This window comes from Lepidochelys kempii, chromosome 2 (assembly GCF_965140285.1).
Source record: "Lepidochelys kempii isolate rLepKem1 chromosome 2, rLepKem1.hap1, whole genome shotgun sequence".
NCBI classification, from domain to species: domain Eukaryota; kingdom Metazoa; phylum Chordata; order Testudines; family Cheloniidae; genus Lepidochelys; species Lepidochelys kempii.
The window spans coordinates 264,703,298-264,722,761 of record NC_136381.1 but is presented as its reverse complement, the minus strand read 5'-3'; the positions used below and the strand labels follow the sequence as shown (position 1 = coordinate 264,722,761).

General features: G+C 45.2%; 1 protein-coding gene across 1 annotated transcript in view; it reads right to left on the bottom strand.

Moving 5' to 3' along the window:
* Positions 1 to 564: 564 nt before the first annotated feature.
* TMIE (transmembrane inner ear) overlaps positions 565 to 19,464 on the bottom strand; it is a 61,616-nt gene continuing 42,716 nt past the window's right edge. Inside the window, exons 3-4 of the mRNA XM_073329684.1 lie at positions 10,501 to 10,650; positions 565 to 884 (exon numbers count right to left, since the gene is read on the bottom strand). Of these exons, the coding sequence (XP_073185785.1) occupies positions 565 to 884; positions 10,501 to 10,650 (470 nt within the window). The remainder of the gene's footprint in view (positions 885 to 10,500; positions 10,651 to 19,464) is intronic.

Here is a 19,464-nt window from a genome sequence, read left to right as displayed (position 1 = left end):
ATCTGTCCAGTTTGGGCACCAAAAGGAGTGAAGCCGCAGCAGCATGGGCTTGCCACTCGGGTATATACCCAGGGTCCCAGGCAGGGCTGTACAGCCCCATGCTGCTGCCGTTTCACTGCTATTGGTTCTCGAGCCAGCTAAATCGAAGCTAGCTCGGGTGTGTCTAGACCTGCTGCAGTCACACCTCTGATTGCAAAATGGACTCGCTCCTGATGTTCTAGCTCTTGGCAGCTCTGTGCTGCTATGAGTCCATCTGTGCTCCTATTTCTCACTCCAGGCTGTATGCTGGGACACAATCAGCACTGTACGGGCCATTCTGTTCACCGATAACTTTCTAGCCAACGAGGCAGGTTCTCCTTTGGCGGAAACATCACCTCTGTAGCAATGGCGATTTTGCTTTTAAAGAAATCAGTCAAGTAGCTCCAGATGTCCCTCCAGAATCTGAGGCTTTTGTCTCCTCCGTGTTCCCAGGTCCAAGGCATTAGGACTGCACTCTCCACATCAGGTCTGCAGCATTGCGCGTGCTTGGGGGAGGGGATATCAGCAGTTCCGCGGTTGGTCTGATCACTTCTTTTGCTGGGGTTTCCTTGCTGAGGACTTGGCGTTCCCCCCAGCTTTGCTGCCAACCTTGGTGCTGCCTCCTGCCTTAGCTCTGTCTGTCTCCTTCTCACCTTTCCTTCCACCTCTTTGCTTCTTTTCACCTGCACCCTTTCCTCCTTCCTTCTTTCTGGTCTCTTCTTTCCCCTCTTTCTTGGACCCTTCTTTCTGCTCCTTTCTGCCCTCTTTCTTCTTGGATCCCTTGGAACACTCTTTCTTGATTTGGGCCCGGTCCACTTTCCCTGAGACGGTGGGCACCTCCTCTTTCTTCTCTTCTGCCACATGAGCTGTAGGGATTGAAGGGGGAAAGAAAACAAAGTTACTTTGGGGTAACTTTCACCATAAGAGAGACAATTCCTGCATCCCATATGCAAATCTGGGAGATCAGAACTCACTTTAACAATCCAACACCCTGCATATTTCCCTTTGGCTCCCTGATTTGCTGTATTTAAACATCAATTTATTAATCTACGGGTATATTAGGAGGAATGGGATACAGCTAATCATAATCCTGGCTCCCTTGAAATCAGTGGCAAAAAAATCCTATTGGCTTGAACGGGACTGGGATTGGACCCAAGATGACAATCAAGGAGAATTCCCTAACAGTACGGTCCAATGTGGAACAGTGTCCCAAGGAAAGCAGCAGAACCCCCATTGTTTGGTTTGTTTTAAAACCTGACTGGGGTTTTTCTTGTGGTGTGGCGTGTACCTTGCAGAAGAGAAGAGACTGGACTTGGTTGTTGTGAATACAGGAAGAATCTTTACTATGCTGAGCAGATAGACAGACATCCTTAATGGTATCTCAACCTGGCTCTGTGCATTGCAGAGTGAGGAACAAGGCTTGCCCTGCATGGTGTTACTGGCCTGGAGCAAGCAATCCTGGAATGGATTGCTTGAGCTGGTCCAACTACAGCTGACTGGGGATTTTTTTATCAAAACCATTTTTCAGTGAAAATTGCTGTTTAGAAAAACATGTCCGCTGGGATGACATTTCATTCCAAACCCCCAAAATGAAGTGTTCCAAGGATGCCGACATTTTTGGAACAGAATGTTTTTATTTTTTTTGTTTGCTTCAAAACAGGTTTTGAAATCAAACTCACGTTTTTATATAAAACATTAGCTTAAAAGCTAAAAGAGAAAAACCAGAACAAAATGTTTCCATTTTATTAAAACAAAATGTTTTGAGTGACATGCAATGAACATTTCAGAAACTTGTTTCGCGGGAAATGTCACTTTTGGTTTTGTTCCCTTTTGGAATAGAATTATTGTTTAGTAATAGGAATATTTAAATCACAGAATTTCCCATGTCATGAGTAACCTGGTTCCTGCCCAGCCGTATTGCTGACAGGGCTGGATTACCCACTAGGCAGACTAAGCACGTGCTTAGGGCAACAGCAAAGCGGGGGGCACCAAAAAAAATGAGATTTTTTTTGGAAAAAATTTGATATTTGATATTTTAAAACCAGCATCGAAGTAGTCATCATGGGAAAAATCAAAACTTTGTTAGACTTCCTCCACTCCACTCCACACTCTCCCCCCGTTTTTCTGTTCTCTTTTTATTACTTATCTCCACCTAAACCAGGGGGGCGCCCATAGATTGAAATAATGCGAGGAAATCAGATCCTGTCATGTACTGCAATACATTTATGTTTTATTATTGATATATTCTTCTGAGTTATACGTACTTGATTTGGGTTTTTTTTCTTTCTTATATTATATGTATATAGATAAAAATAGTGTACGTTGTGTAATTTTTTTTTTTTTTTTAAGTTCAGATAACTGAGATAAGGGGCAGGATGAAACATAACCAACTGAGTGGAGCACAGAAATGTAAACTGGTGGAAGAAAAGAAACAAAAAACTAGTGAAATCTTCCAAAATCTTCCAAAGCTGACATCATTTTTCAAAGCAAATCCATCAGAAGCAACATCTTCTCTCAGTAGGACATTGTTCCACAACCTGTAGGTGTTTCAGAGACTGACGATTCTTCTATTGGTGAAACAAACACCATTCCAGAACATGGGGATGTGTCAGAGACTGTAACTGATCGTCCAACTCCTGGTGGTAAAACAGACATTGTTCTAGAAGGTGTGGATGTGTCAGAGACTGAACCTGCTCATGCTGTAAATAATAGGAGAAAAGATCCTGGGGTGTGGGTTTTCAGTACCGATGATGTAGCTTACTGGATCGATCGTGGACCAAATGACTGTCAGCACCACACTGGGCCATTTGAGAAATCACATTGGACTTTTACCAATGGCAAACAAACAAGATATTTCAGAGTAACAGCCGTGTTAGTCTGTATTCGCAAAAAGAAAAGGAGGACTTGTGGCACCTTAGAGACTAACCAATTTATTAGAGCATAAGCTTTCGTGAGCTACAGCTCACTTCTTCAGATGCATATCGTGGAAACTGCAGCAGGCTTTATATATACACAGAGAATATGAAACAATACCTATTCCCACCCCACTGTCCTGCTGGTAATAGCTTATCTAAAGTGATTTCCAGCACAAATCCAGGTTTTCTCACCCTCCACCCCCCCACACAAATTCACTCTCCTGCTGGTGATAGCCCATCCAAAGTGATAACTCTTTACACAATGTGCATGACAATTAAGCTGGGCTATTTCCTGCATAAATCCAGGTTCTCACATCCCCCCCACCCCCATACACACACAAACTCACTCTCCTGCTGGTAATAGCTCATCCAAACTGACCACTCTTCAAGTTAAAATCCAAGTTAAACCAGAACATCTGGGGGGGGGGGGTAGGAAAAAACAAGAGGAAACAGGCTACCTTGCATAATGACTTAGCCACTCCAAGTCTCTATTTAAGCCTAAATTAATAGTATCCAATTTGCAAATGAATTCCAATTCAGCAGTTTCTCGCTGGAGTCTGGATTTGAATTTTTTTTGTTTTAAGATAGCGACCTTCATGTCTGTGATTGCGTGACCAGAGAGATTGAAGTGTTCTCCGACTGGTTTATGAATGTTATAATTCTTGACATCTGATTTGTGTCCATTTATTCTTTTACGTAGAGACTGTCCAGTTTGACCAATGTACATGGCAGAGGGGCATTGCTGGCACATGATGGCATATATCACATTGGTGGATGTGCAGGTGAACGAGCCTCTGATAGTGTGGCTGATGTTATTAGGCCCTGTGATGGTGTCCCCTGAATAGATATGTGGGTATTGTCCACAAAAAATATTTTTCGGCATGAAAGCGAATGGTGAGAAATACACTCGAGAATGGCTACTGTATTCACCATCAAAAGGGTCTGTGTACGGTTTTGTTTGCAAACTTTTTGCATATAAGCCTTCAACATCCCAGTTTGCTGCAGATGGATTTAGTGACTGGCGGAATACTGTTTTAATTGAACAACATGAAAATAGCACTACTTACAGAGATTCAATGTTGACATATTGGAATTGAAGACAGGGCTTTGGATTGACACAAAAATTGGAAGAACGAATTAAAGGGGAGTGTGAATACTAGCAACATGTCTTGCAGCGTGTTATAGCTGTTATTCAAACATTAGCTGAACGTGGTCTGCCTTTCCGGGGATCAAATGACACATTTGGATCATTGCAGAATGGAAATTCCTTGGGATCGTTGGAGCTTGTGGCTCAGTTTGACCCATTTTTAGCAGGCCATATCTCAAAATATGGGAATGCTGGTAAAGGTAACCCAACATACTTATCCAAGACAATATGTGATGAACTCATTGGTCTAATGAGTGACAAAGTTCGTTCAGCTATTGTGGATGAAATAAGTACTGCTGGGTACTTCAGTTTGTCTGTCGACACTACACCTGATCTTTCACATATCGATCAATTGAATATTGTACTAAGATATGTCTCTCCCACAGATGGAAAAGCAGTTGAACGCTTTATAACATTCCTCAATTTGAAAAGCCACACTGGTGAAGAAATGGCAAATCAAGTACTGCATTATCTGTGCCAAGTTTGCAAAATAGATTTCTCAAAGTGCAGAGGTCAATCTTATGACAACGCTGCCAACATGTCAGGGGATTATCGAGGAATGCAGAAGAAGCTTTTAGAACAGAACAAACGTGCCATATTCATACCACGTGCTGCGCACACTCTCTCAGTCTTGTTGGCCGCGGTGCTGTTGATTGTTGTCCGGTGGCAGTAAGTTTTTTCTCAACAGTCCAGTTACTTTATACATTTTTTTCTGCCTCAACACATCGATGGGCAGCTCTTAAAACATATTTGGGCCATGATTGTGTGTTGAAATCTCTTTCTAATACTCGCTGGGAGGCACATGCCGTGGCAACAAGTGCAATTCTGGAGTCCTTCTCAAAGATTGTGGATGCATTAGACAGTATTGCTGAAGACCAATCACAAAAGGGAGAAACTAGACGAGAGGCAGAAAACATTGCAAACAAGATGCAAGAACTAGAGTTTGTATTCCTGTTGACCATGTGGAATGAAATTTTACAACACTTTTACCACATAAGCCAAGCTCTCCAAGAAAAATAATTGGATTTGAAAACATGTGTAGACCTCTGGCAATCATTAGCAGACCACTTACACACTTTGAGGAATGATTTCAAAAGATTTGAAGACATATCAAAAGAGATCTTGTCTGATACTAACTACAAAGAAGCCCAGTCCCGCAAGCGAATCAGGAAAAAACAAGCAAATGATAGCAGCGCAACAGAAACAGCATTGAATCCTAGAGACAAATTTCATGTATCTACTTACTATGCTATAACTGATACACTTGAAGCTGATATGAAAAGGAGAGGTGACGTGTACAAAGAAGTATCGAGTAGATTTTCTTTTCTAAACGATATGGACCTATCTGACGAACAATATTCACAAGGTTCCCAAAAGCTAGTTGACTCATACCCTCTTGACTTGAACATGAATCTCTGTGGAGAAGTACGGCAGTTCCACTGTTATATACGCGCAAAGTTTAATGAAACAGGAAAAATGAAATTCTGTCGCATTGATCTTCATGACACAATATTGAAAGATGGAATACAATGTGTATTTCCAAATGTAGAGATCGCACTACGTGTTTTTTGAACATTGATGATTATTAACTGCTCCGCAGAAGACTCTTTTTCTCAGCTGAAAAGAATAAAAAACCCTCAAAGAACAACGTGTCAGGACAGACTTGATTCTTTTTCCCTATTGTGTATGGAAGCGGCCATGCTTCGTCGAGTCAGCTTCAATGAACTTATCCAGAATTTTGCGATCAGAAAATCTAGAAAGAAGCTATTTTAATTTCAGCATACAAGTAAGTTTTGTGTCATTTCGAAAAATAACATTTTATTTTATGGTATAGTATTGTTTTTATTTTGAATCACATATGGGGGGGCACCATAATCTTTTCAGTGCTTAGGGACTCTAAAAGTCTTAACCTGGCCCTGGTTGCTGACTACCCTGTATCACTTCTGCCATTTAAACTAGTGGTAACTATGAAACATTCAGATCATTTCCCTGTCTCCTTAGTCGTTCTAACTAGGAATCTAGATAGCGAGGTGAGTTAACTGTAGCTACACATACATAGTGCTTAATTTGTGCCAGGGCTTGCCAGGGCTGAGCCCCAGCACCTCTAGGCTTGCTTCCTCAGTTATGAATGTAAAAAAAATACCTGCTTGAGTCCCGGCACCTCTTTCATTACAAATTAAGCACTGCATAAAAAGTTACCTTGGGCCAAATCCTCAGCTGGTTGAAATCAGCATCGCTCCATTGACTTCACTGGGGTTAACGCAATTGACACCAGCTGAAGATTTGACCCTGTTTTGTTAAGTGTCTTAACAGTAAGATAAAGCAGAAGGTCTCTGGGGACCCAGGGAGGTCTTTGGTGAACACTTTACGGTTCTGCTTGGAGTCCTTAGTGCCAACTACAATACAAGGAAAGAGCAGGAACTGCAAACCTCCGCCTTCTGTCTCTTATTTATTCAGGCTCAGACTCTGAGACCCGTACTCATCTCAATTAGCACCTCATTCCACAAACAGTGTGGAAAGGGCACTGAACTGGGAGTTCGGAGACCTGGCTAATATTTGTGACTCTGTTACTGACCTACAATGTGACCTTGGGCAAATCACTTCACTTCTCTGGGCCTGTTTATATTGTAAGATCTCTGAGGCAGGGACTGTTTCTTACTATGTGTTTGTACAGCACCTAGCACAATGAGGACCTGATCTTGGCTGGAGAATCTAGGGTGTTACTATAATAAGGTAGGCTACTGTTCAACAGGAGTAAGTGTGTCATAATTTGGCCCTTAAGTATTAGCTGTGTCAACCCGTCATTAATTCTGGCAAAGGGTTTAAAAATTAACAATTTTCTTTAAAAGAAAATGGGTTTGTTTTTCTCTCCTGTGTTTTGAGTACAAAGTTTGACATTTTGAATTTCTATTTCAAATAATGAGATAACATTCAAAGACAAATTTCACATTTTGGTGTGGGGGCGGGGGAGAGCAGGAAATCAACACTTTTCCACACCACATAATTGTGCAAAATGGTAACAAAGATCTGCCAGAAATGACCTTTTTATCACAACCCCTCGTCTGACGATCCCAAATGTTAGATGGAGGCATGTGTCCCCAGAACATTTCTTGTGAGGCTACATTCCTGCCCAACAGCTTACAAATAATGAATCTGTAGAATCAGATCCCCGGCAGGTTTAAATGTCCATAGCTCCTCCACTGACTTTTGGAACTACACCAATTTGTGCCAGCTAAGTATCTGGCCTGTCTTTATTATGTTCATTTAACCCCAAAGTAGTCACCACAAGTGCACACAATGTGTTATAGAAAAATAACATACTTTGGCCATGGAAGAGTGTGATCAATACACAGCAGTTATAATGTATCTACAAAGTAATTATTCAAAGGGATCTGCAGAGTAAAGTGAAAACAATGCAGCCTCTTTTTTTTAATCGGAGGGAAATGCGGACACCTTGTAGGAAAGTTTGGGAAAGACGGATCGCCTCCTTGTTTATGACCATTACAGGAACCAATCCAGCTCCCAGCCAAGCCACTGGAAACTGGATCAGGCCCTTAAAACATGCAGTCCCGTCGCCAGTCAGAGCAAGGGCCAAACCCTGCTTGTATTGCTCACATAACGTGAGCAAGATGACACATGTCAATGAGGCGAGCAAGATCTGTATGCACAATCTGAAGTCATCCCTTGTTTTTGTCCAGAAGAGACATCACCCCTGCTGTACAATCAAGAAGTCCTCAGGGAACCAGCCATCAGTTGGTACATTCCATTATAGCAGTAACAGTGGGATGGAGAAGTTCAAATAACAACCAGCAATAACTGTTAATAGTATTTAATGATTATAATGAGATTGGCACTTAGTACTTAAGTAGCGATTTCCAACTTCAAAGCACTTAATGACCATTCATTCATTAAAATAATTACTTTTCTCTCTTGCTTGTTCACAAGAATAAATGCGCCATCAAACTACATGGCAGAAACTCATCTAGTGCAATCTGACACTGGTCTTTTGACTTCAGTGGGTCTATGCTAATATATACCCGTTGAGGATTTGTTCCTACGTATTTTGGGGCTAAATTTTGCTCTGTTAAGTCAGTTTGAAACCAGATTAACTCTATAAAACTTAAGTGGTGCATAAACCTCATTCAGGACCTCGGCACAGGGCAAATTCCACCCATTTAGGGCCAGGTCCCCAGCTGGTGTAAATCAGCATTGTTCTATGGCAGTGAATGGAGCAAATTGCCCGTCTTACAATTTGGTAGATAAAAGCCCCAATCTTGAAGTCAATGGAGCTACATCAGTTTACACAGCCAAGGATGTGGGGTTCAGAAAGTGCAACTGACCAGACCAGTTATTCTGGTAACTTGAGTGAAATGCGAAGAAGAAGAAGAGAATACACACAGCCTAAAAAGTGGAAAAACAAACAGGAGGGCCTGATTCCTCCCTGCCCTGCAGCTTGTGACACTGATTGTACCAAACAGGGACTTGTGTTTTCATTGTATGTTTGTACACCACCCAGCACAATGGGGTCCTGATCTATGTTTGGGTGCTACGGCAATGCAAACAAATAATAAATTATACTGAACGAATGACGAAATCATGTATACATGGGCAGATTAGGTGTAAAATACTGCGAAGGCAGCATGGTAGGATTTTACACTCTCATCGCATAGCTATAAATGCTGATACCAGCTGCAAAGTACCAGATAACCGAGCCCTGGACATTTCCCATCTTCCCATTGTAATGATCTCAGGTGTAGTTAGTAACACAACCAGAGACACCTTTCAGTCTGATTTCCTACTTCCATGACTAGCCCAGTTCTGCTGTCGTTTATACCCATCCAACCCCATTGGGCCAAATGTATCCCTTGATTTCACTGGGCTTACTTTGAGGTTGGATTCAGCACGTTGACTTCCACGAGGTAACGAGGAACGGGGCGTGACCCAGTGTCTGTTGAATTCAGGCGGACTCATTAAGGCCACAGCCCAGCACAGCACTTGAGCACGCGAGCAATCCCATGAAGCCAGGTCTACAGGCATAGCTGTACTGCATGCGATAGGGCTATACCAGCTGAGGATCTGACTCATTGATTTAAATGGGGAGACTCATGGACTTTAGCCTACAATCATTCCATTGGCTTCAGTGGGCTTTGGGTCAGATCTTCTGTGCTTAAATTTGGACATGGTCTTAGTGTTTTGCTGGAACGGGGCCTGAATTCCTTCCGTTTCCTTATCTGCCTCTCCACTCCCCTCCATATCCAGGATTGTGATAATATGAGACCTAGATCCTCAGGCATATTTAGGCACCTATCTCCCATTGAAGTCAATGGCAGTTAGGCAGTTTAAATACCTTTGAAGATCTAGGCTTGGGGCAATGAACCTCCAAGCTCCTCTAAAGCCTAGTGACTACTGGTTGGGCTTACAGAGCAATGTTAAAAAGAAAACCCTTAGGAAGAAGGTAGAGTGAAGGTGAAACAGAGGGAAGGAAAGGAGAACAGTGAGTTCCAAAGTCCACATCTCCTCTGCGAAGCCATGGAAAGGAGACACCACAGAGACAGACAGACAGACATTCCCCCTAATTTCCTTGTAGGGCCATTTCATCTTCTTCCTTCACCACAGGCAGAGAGTTGAGAGGTCTGGACTGGACATGACCAGAGAGAGTTGGAAGGCTTTCAGTAGAGCCTAGAGTATAGAATTAGGAGAAGTGAGTGACAGGAGAAGAAACCATGACAAGATCACAGTGACAGAGATGCACTTGGCAGTCTGGACTGGCAGGCCATTTAAGGGGCAGCGGAAATGTTAATAGAGCTGAGTGAATAATTGATTTTTCAGTTCGGAGGCTGAACCCCGCCCCCCTAAAAATTCATTTTGGGTCAAACAAAATGCTTTGCTCAACCCCAAATGAACTTTTTTCCCAGTTTTTCTTTTTCTTTTGAGTCTTTCTCCGGTATTTTACCCACCCTTTTTGGGAAAAAAAATAAAAGCAAAATTTCTAGATGAAGTGCCATTTCAAAACAAAAAGGTGAAACTCATTTGCTACCCCTTGGGCTTCACCTCAGAATGTGGCCTTTAGAATGGAAAAAGAATGGGGCCAGATCCTCAGTTACGTTAAATTGTTGATTTCAGTAGAGCTGTGCTCATTGACACCAGCTGCGGATCTGAGCTAACTGCCTTCAATGGAGCTCTGCGGATTGACACCAGCTGCGGATCTGGCCTTTTTATCTTAGCGATAGTGCTTTCTGTCACGAAAGTTAAACGACACAAAGAGTGCAAGCAAAGCAGAGGAGCTTTGCACAGTAAATTATGGGGCCGGATTTTCCATGGGTGCAGATTGCCATTGAACTCTCTGGAGCAACACAGATTTGTGCCCGCGGACAATCTGGCGCTTTGTCTCTGGGAGAAGAGACGGGGGTGTGGGTGTACCTCCAGGGATCTCCGTCAGCTCGCTGAGCGGTGGTACGGTCTCCAGTTTGTCTGCATAGGTCTTGGCTGCCTGCCGTTGTGCATACCGGGCCTCAATCTCTTTCTTTGTCCGTGGAATCCGGCACTTGAAGATACAGCACAGGGTTATAACTGGGAGAGAGGAGACAGCTGGTCTCAGTTAAGTTTGCTAGCACAAGTAAAGGGTTCACCAGATCACAGCCAACAGACATTAGTGGGAGAATGCAGATCTTAGTGCAGCTATGTCAGTTGGGAATCCTGCCCCATTGACTTCACTAGAATCATCTGTCTAGGTTCTTTATCCCCCCTTCATCACCACAGAATCTGAGATCACCACAACGCTCAACTGATTTTACCCTCACAAGCTCCCCGTGAGCTAGGTTAGTAGCATCCCCATTTCACAAGGAACAAGGCAGACTACGTGACTTGCCCAAAAACCACACAGGGAGTTTGTAGCAGAGCCTAGAAGTGAACTCAAATCTCTTGACCCCCAGCCTGCTGCTCTAACTACTCTCTCTCAGCATATGCGCAGTGTTCCCAGCCAGGTGGAGAGCCCATAGCCCACCGTCAAACTAAGTCAGTGGGCACTCATCAAGGAGACACGACATAGTCTGAAGTTGACTGCAGCTGCATCATAGAGCGTTAGAGAAAACCTCTTTGAAGAGATTGGCCACACAATTGCTCTGTCCTGTTCGAAACTGGTTCAGGCATGGCCACGGGTGTCTTGGCAGGTCTTGGTTGGGTCGGTGATGAGAGAGTGACTAACGACTGTAATCGCTGACCACTCATTATGCCGACCAGATTCCATCGTCCTCTCCTGTGTTGGCAAAAGCGACCATAAAAGGCATCTAGAAGACAGGCGAGCTGACGGGTGGTTGAAGAGGACCACACCTTGAGCTATGCTGATTGACACCAGTTCACAATTTGGGCCCGGGTTTTTACATCTGATAAGAATTTTTCTCTAGTCTCTAGGACTCCAAAATTTCTCTCTAGTGTATAATTGCCTAGAATAAGGGAATTTCCATATTTGATCAGACCCATGGTCTATCTAGCCCTGTGCTTTGTCTCTGACAGTGGCCAGCATCAGCTGCTTCAGAGGAAAGTGCAAAAAGCACCAAAGTAGGCAATTATAAAATACCATGCCCACAGGGACAGTTCCCTCCTACCCTCCAATTAGTTTATACCCAGAAGCATGAGGGTTTGTATCCCTTTGAAACATCTGAGTTTCTTTTCCTGAAACCTTTCTAATGTAACTCTGGCCGTTTGCAGTGCCCAAACATCCAGTCCTTTTCTGACTCCTGCTGTGCTCTTGGCTTCAATGACATCTTGTGGCAATGACTTCCATGTGCTGCGTATAAAAGGATTCCCTTTGCTCCGTTTTAAATTTGCTGCCTTTCATTTTAATTGGATGCCCCCTTATGTTATGAGAGTCAATAGGAGCATCTGATTTACCTTTAGCTCAGTGATTTGAGCACTGGCCTGCTAAACCCAGGGTTGATTTCAATCCTTGAGGGGGCCATTTAGGGATCTGGGGCAAAAAAAAATTGGGGGTGGGTCCTGCTTTGAGCAGGGGGTTGGACTAGATGACCTCCTGAGGTCCCTTCCAACCCTGAGATCCTCTGATTCTATGCTACCTTCCTCAGCACTGGAGGAGCAGGATCAATGGAGTTATGCTACTGGGGGTTCACAATCAGGCCCTTCATGCTAACCTGGGGAGATGGGGGAAAGCGAGGAGTGAGACTCCATTCCCCTCTCCATCAGCTGCCTAGTGCTTCTCATTCACTATGGGTGAAATTTATCCCTGTGCAGAGGGCCAGGAAAGTACCTTGGCATCACATATGTCCCCCTTAAACCTTCAAAACCAGACTTGGGTAGTTCTCAGGCTTTTTGCAAAGGTGAATTTCACCCCCGGGGAAGAGTTTGTGCTCCATCAGTCTGGCCTCCCCTGAGCAGGGAGGTGTCACTTTGACAAAAAGTAAAGGGTTCCAGAGGGACACTCCTTTATTTCACCGAACAGAGCAGGGGAATGTGATCATTTCCAGGGCTTTCATCGCCATCTGTGTTGGGCTGTCAGTGAAACCAGAGCAACTGATCCCCCTTCTGGGGTGTGTTGCAGAAACTATCCATCCCTTTAAACAATTACCGGAAGAGAAATCATAATGGAATCTCACTATCATCAAGGGTCACTGGAAAGTCCCAAGGGAAGGAGAAAACAGAAGCAAAGGTTAATTGCAGGTAAGCATTAGGGACTGTAAAGCATTTTGCTGGCTCTAAGTGGGGGCAGTTATCTAGATGCTTTTATCCTTTGCCCTTTTGTGCTGTCCAGCATAAACTGCAGGTAACTGAGCTTTGCTCATCTTAAGATGAGAGACGGGAATGTGTCCTTGTGGATTTATTGCTAGGATGATGTTGCTGACTGGTGGGTAGGTCACTGACCACACCTACCAAGCACACGGGTGACTGTAACACATCGTTCAGTGTAGGATGTGCAGTTCACTTGGTGCCTTACCCACAGGCTCTGCTACAGCTCCCAAGCAGAGGGCTTAGGGCCCGATCCAAAGCCCTTTGTAATCAATGAAAAGCCTCTCATTAACATAGTGGTGTTTGGCCCGGGACCCTGGAACTAGGGAAATCAATGAGAGTTACCAACACCCTTGAGGAGCTGGACCCTAGTTCTTTAGTTCATGATTTGTTGCTATAAAGGATTCAGTATGCATCTGATGAAGTGAGCTGTAGCTCACGAAAGCTTATGCTCAAATAAATTGGGTAGTCTCTAAGGTGCCATAAGTACTCCTTTTCTTTTCTCTTAGTCCCAGGTGATGGTTTATAAGAATACCTAGTAATTATCTCGCCTTTTCATTCATAGCACTTTATCAAGAAGGGCAGTATCATTACCCCCATTTTACAGATGGGTAAACTGAGGCACAGAGCCTTGCCTAAGGTCACAGAGTCAGATATAGAACCCAGGTCTTCTGCACCCCACCCCAGTTCACTAGCAACTAGACCACACTGCAGCCTGGCTACGGATGGCTGTAAGAGGAAGGTGCGTGCAAACTTCATACAGCCCTCCAGGCACAATGCTGTACCACCGTACCACAATTCAAATCCTGCATATCAGCTCACACAGGACATTGCAAAACATTTTGGGACCCATTTTGTTAATCAGAGCAGGAGAAATAGCCCCTTGGAAGCCATTGCAGTGGGACATGAGTGTATTGTGCTGAGGGCTGAACTGAACTGACTCCAGCCCAGCCCCAGGGGTGGGTATGTGTGTGGGAAGGTAACAGAAAGTCCCCCAACCCAAGGTCTGCTGAGCACCAGTCGCAACTGAGGATTGAGTCCTGTGATGTTGCCACATGCTGGGGTGGATGTTAAATATTACCATTATTATTAGCTGTAAAAGGAGGAATAGGCAGGTGAATAAAATCTGGGACCAGGTACATCAGAGCACTGCAGCAAGAATCATAGAATCATAGAAGATCAGGGTTGGAAGGGACCTCAGGAGGTCATCTAGTCCAACCCCCTGCTCAAAACAGGACCAATCTCCAACTAAATCATCCCAGCCAGGGCTTTGTCAAGCCTGACCTTAAAAACTTCTAAGGAAGGAGATTCCACCACCTCCCTAGGTAACCCATTCCATGTTTCCCCACCCTCCTAGTGAAATAGTGTTTCCTAATATCCAACTCAGACTTCCCCCACTGCAACTTGAGACCATTACTCCTTGTTCTGTCATCTGGTACCACTGAGAACAGTCTAGATCCATCCTCTTTGGAACCTCCTTTGATAAGCAGCTATCAAATCCCCTGCTCATTCTTCTCTTCTGAAGACTAAACATCTCCAGTTCCCACTCTCCTCATAAGTCATGTGCTCCAGCCCCCTAATCATTTTTGTTGCCCTCCACTGGACTCTTTCCAATTTTTCCACATCCTTCTTGTAGTGTGGGGCCCAAAACTGGACACAGTACTCCAGATGAGGTCTCACCAGTGTCGAATAGAGGGGAACGATCACGTCCCTCGATCTGCTGGCAATGCTCCTACTTTGGCATTAGCCTTCTTGGCAACAAGGGCACACTGTTGACTCATATCCAGCTTCTCATCCACTGTAACCCCTAGGTCCTTTTCTGTAGAACTGCTGCCTAGCCATTCGGTCCCTAGTCTGTAGCGGTGCATGGGATTCTTCCATCCTAAGTGCAGGACTCTGCACTTGTCCTTGTTGAACCTCATCAGATTTCTTTTGGCCCAATCCTCCAATTTGTCCAGGTCCCTCTGTATCCTATCCCTACCGTCCAGCGTATCTGCCTCTCCTCCCAGTTTAGTGTCTACTGCGAACTTGCTGAGATGATTTCTGTATTTCTTCATTGCTCAGAGGAAGTAATTACACATGGTATACTCCGCCTCCTTTCACTTTGGACTTTGTGTGATCAGTTTTCTATCTTAATAAGAGTGAGAGCCTGGGCTGCTTATTAGGAAGGGTTTGGGTGCATTTCAGGACAATTTCTGCTCTAACTAGCATTTATTTTATGGCTTGCTCCCTTCCAACCAGTATGATGTAATTGCATTTCCTGCATATCTTGCTGTTCCACCATCACACAAGAAATCAATGCAAAGCATTCTGGGACTCTCTAAATGCCAATGTTAATGTCCACTTGGAATGGAAAGTTTCCAACCTTTTTCACTGTGAAGATCACCTGGAAATGTAAGCTATTAGTTAATGCAGTATATAGTCCTCTGTCTGTGTAGGAGATTGTATCGTTTCCCCATAGGCCTGATAGTATCTTACAATGCAAGGTTTTATATTCTTTCTTTATGTCAGCTTTTTAACCTTTTGTTGTTTCTGTTCCCACAATTGGGCAGGACTAGTGCTGGGCCACATAACAGGGCTTTAGGGCACAGATATGAACCTCAGTGCACCTGTTATAGCTCTTGGGCCCTTTAAGAGCTGGCATTCTGTCGTTGCTTGGGGAGGACCTACAACTCCCCCCCCCCCCCAGAGGTCATGTGACCACCTTTTGAACTATATTATTAATAGCTTCAGCTTATTATGGGGGAAGATGACGGCTGGGTAAGATCCTGACTGGGTGGTTGAGAGTAGTTCGAGACACTGTGCATTTAGTTGGATCCTTTTGGGTTAATAAAGCAAGGTTGGTGATTCCTCACTGACTTACAGAGCAGTAGGATGTACCGTTACCTCTTTCAATCTCCCATCTTATTCTTCAGAATTTCAGCTTTCATTTTTTTTTAAAGTAAGTCTCTGACCCTTATGATTGGGCAGGAAACCTTCAAAATATGAACTCTTGTGGTAATGCCTGCCTGAGTTTGCAGAGAGCCTGAGACAAGAGCTCTGACAGGTGTCAGCTCCCCCATTCATCTCCATGGTTTTTTGGACATGGATGTTCAATTATGAGAATTTAAACATCAGCATTGCTCACTCTTTCTGTGGAGATCAAAGCAGGTGAGAAAGGAGAGGTTCAGATTCTGGAGAGTTGCACCTAGTAATGTGAGTGACAGCTCATTTTGATATCCTGAGCAGAGGCTACTTAGAAGAAAGCTACCATTTAGTTTCTTTTAAACCAGCCATGAAGAAGGTAATTCCAAAAAGCCTGGCAGAACATCAACAATGAGGGGAGAGGAGTTGAGCCCAGAGGATCAGCTGAACCCCACCAAGGAGAAGCCACATCTGGAGGGAACAACATGGATGTAGAAAAATTCCACCAAAGGGGATTGAAGCCCAGCACAGCTCATGTGATCATAGTTTTAACATTTGCAGGCAACTGAGAGGCCTCTGTCTCAAGTAGGTGGTGCTTATGCAGTGGGTGGAGGCTGAAATAACATGTCTGTCTCACCTCCCTCACCCCAAAATTTAACTCTGTAATAGGGCATCATATAGACCTCTATAGCTTCATGAAACTGATCTGCTCTAGCATCAGGAAAAGGAAGGGAACGGCACAGAGCCCTGGAGTGACAAAGTAGCTGTCACAATGGAAGAAGGAAAAAATAGCCTTTGAGAAGCCAGACTTAGCAGGAAGTAGCCTTGTGCCTACCTGGCTCTGGCACAATCCAGCTGGTTTCATCCTCTGATAGAGCTGGGGAAGGGAGCCCTGGCTATTAATATGCTTTCAGCAAAGCATGCTGGGAGGGGGAGGAGTCTGTGGCCCTATAAAATACAGGCTCCTCTGACTTGGAGGGCAGATGGCACCAGGGAAAGGTATGCCAGTAAAGCAGTGTGAAGGAGAGGAGAGAGAAATGGCCCTGGTGAGGGGGCTGCTCAAGGCAGCACCAGGTCAGACTGTGGTGGCACCGTGAAGCATGGCAGAGTCTGGAAAGAAGGGACTGGATCTGGACTTTGGGCCCACCCAGGCCATGGCTTGCCTACATAGAGACAAGGGGCTCCTCTGAAGGGAACAGACTTCGAGCACACTGAACACTTATGGGGCTGTGGGAGTGAATGCAAGTGCTAGTGAAATAAATACCCACATGGTCTTAAGAACTGGTCTATCCTCCTTTTCCCTGTCTCCTGTGCCGTGGGAAGATCCCGGCCTGCCAGCGACTAACTGGTGACACCTTGCAAATCAGGGGTTCTTGACCTTTTACTTTCTGAGCCCCCCCACCCAACCCACCCACATGCTATAAAAATGCCACAGCCCATCTGTGCCACAATAATTTGTTTTCTGCATATAAAAGCCAGGGCCAGCGTTAGGGGGTAGCAACCCAGGCAATTGCCTGGGGCCCCATGCCACAGGGCCCCCACATAGCTACATTGCTCAGGCTTCAGCTTCAGCCCCGGATGGTAGGGCTCATAGCCCCGAACTTCAGCCCCATGTGGTGGGATTTTGGCTTTCTGCCCTGTGCCCCTAGGGAGTCTAATGCTGGTCCTGCTTGGCGCACTCCCCTCCCTGAAACCTGCTTTTGGCCCGGACCCCTGGTTGAGAACCATTGCTGTAAATAATAAATATTCTCCCCTCCGTGCGCAATTTAAATCTCTTCCTTATCTTTGCATTAACATCCTGCTGGCTTCTTTGCTATTCGGCTTCTGAAAACCATCTTTTCCAGTTCCCGGACACACACAGTTGAAGGCAGCCACCTCCTCTGAAAAAACATCTCCCTTTTAAATTAACAATCAGCTCTGATCCCGCTTTTGATGTTTTCTTTCTATGTTCAGCTCTCAAACCATCAAAGAGCTAAATCACTTTTCACTGCTGGGAGGCTGGGAAAGGGAAGTGTAATTTTTACAACAAGCTACTTTGTGTTCCTTTATTAAATATGGATTTAAACACAGGTCCCCCAAAAGCGTGTATTACAACAAAGGAGCTAAAATGACTGACACGCTTTGCTTTCCTTATCGAAATCCGAGAAGATTTGGGCAAGGGAATTGATGGGATTCGCGAACGCATTTGCTCCTTCCTGAATCTTAACTTGTTTAGTTATTTCTAAAGAGACAAAGACTTCAAAGGGGAAAGATTACTCATAGTGCAGTGCGACAAATTGTGGGAGGGCCTGATTTAGGACTCCACAAAAAATGATCAGCTGAAATGGTGGATGCTCCATGGAAACTAATTTTTAAATTAAGATTGGACTCTGTTTTCCCCTGAAAGCTATGCTCTAGTTCCAACAGGAATTTAATTCAGGAGATGTTACACAGGAGGTCAGATGAGATGATTATAGTGACCCTTCTGTCAAGGGCGGGGCATGAACACCCCCCCCCCCCGTTGGGGAGGCCTGCCCCCCCAGCCCCGACTCTTCGGCCTGAGGCCCTCCCCTTCCGCCCCCCTCTCTCTCCAGAGCCCTGAGGTCTCCCCAGCCGCACAGCCAGAGGAGCCCCAGCCTACCCGCCTCAGTCACCCCAAGCCCCAGGTTGCTGGTTGGCCCCCCTCAGCCACGCTGGCCTCCTCAAGTCCCAGGCCACCAGCCTCATCCATCCCGAGCAGCGGCCTGCCCACCCCACTGCTCTGAGCCCTGGGCCACAAGCCGGCCCCAGACGCCCAGGGCCTCTAGCCTGCCAAGCCCCAAGCTGAGCCCCTGCTGGTTTTGGGGGAGAGGGGAAGCGAGGGCAGGGCCACGGCCTGGGTTTGGAGAGGCTTAGCCTCCCCAGGCCTATTACACCCACTGCCCATGCCTTCTGCCTTTATAATCTATGAAATTCAGGCCCAAAATACTCTCCCTCTGGCCCCAGCATGTGGGGAAAACTCCCTATCAAAATCTCCAAAGCCACCTCCTTGTCCTCCTTCAAGTCCCTCCTCAAACTCCCCTCTCCTCAAACTCACCCTCTAAACTGGGAGGAGTGGTAGATACGCTGGAGGGGAGGGATAGGATACAGAAGGACCTAGACAAATTAGAGGATTGGGCCAAAAGAAATCTGATGAGGTTCAATAAGGATAAGTGCAGGGTCCTGCACTTGGGACGGAAGAACCCAATGCACAGCTACAGACTAGGGACCGAATGGCTAGGCAGCAGTTCTGCGGAAAAGGACCTAGGGGTGACAGTGGACGAGAAGCTGGATATGAGTCAGCAGTGTGCCCTTGTTGCCAAGAAGGCCAATGGCATTTTGGGATGTATAAGTAGGGGCATAGCGAGCAGATCGAGGGACGTGATCGTTCCCCTCTATTCGACATTGGTGAGGCTTCATCTGGAGTACTGTGTCCAGTTTTGGGCCCCACACTTCAAGAAGGATGTGGATAAATTGGAGAGAGTCCAGCGAAGGGCAACAAAAATGATTAGGGGACTGGAACACATGAGTTATGAGGAGAGGCTGAGGGAGCTGGGATTGTTTAGCCTGCAGAAGAGAAGAATGAGGGGGGATTTGATAGCTGCTTTCAACTACCTGAAAGGGGGTTCCAAAGAGGATGGCTCTAGACTGTTCTCAATGGTAACAGATGACAGAACGAGGAGTAATGGTCTCAAGTTGCAGTGGGGGAGGTTTAGATTGGATATTAGGAAAAACTTTTTCACT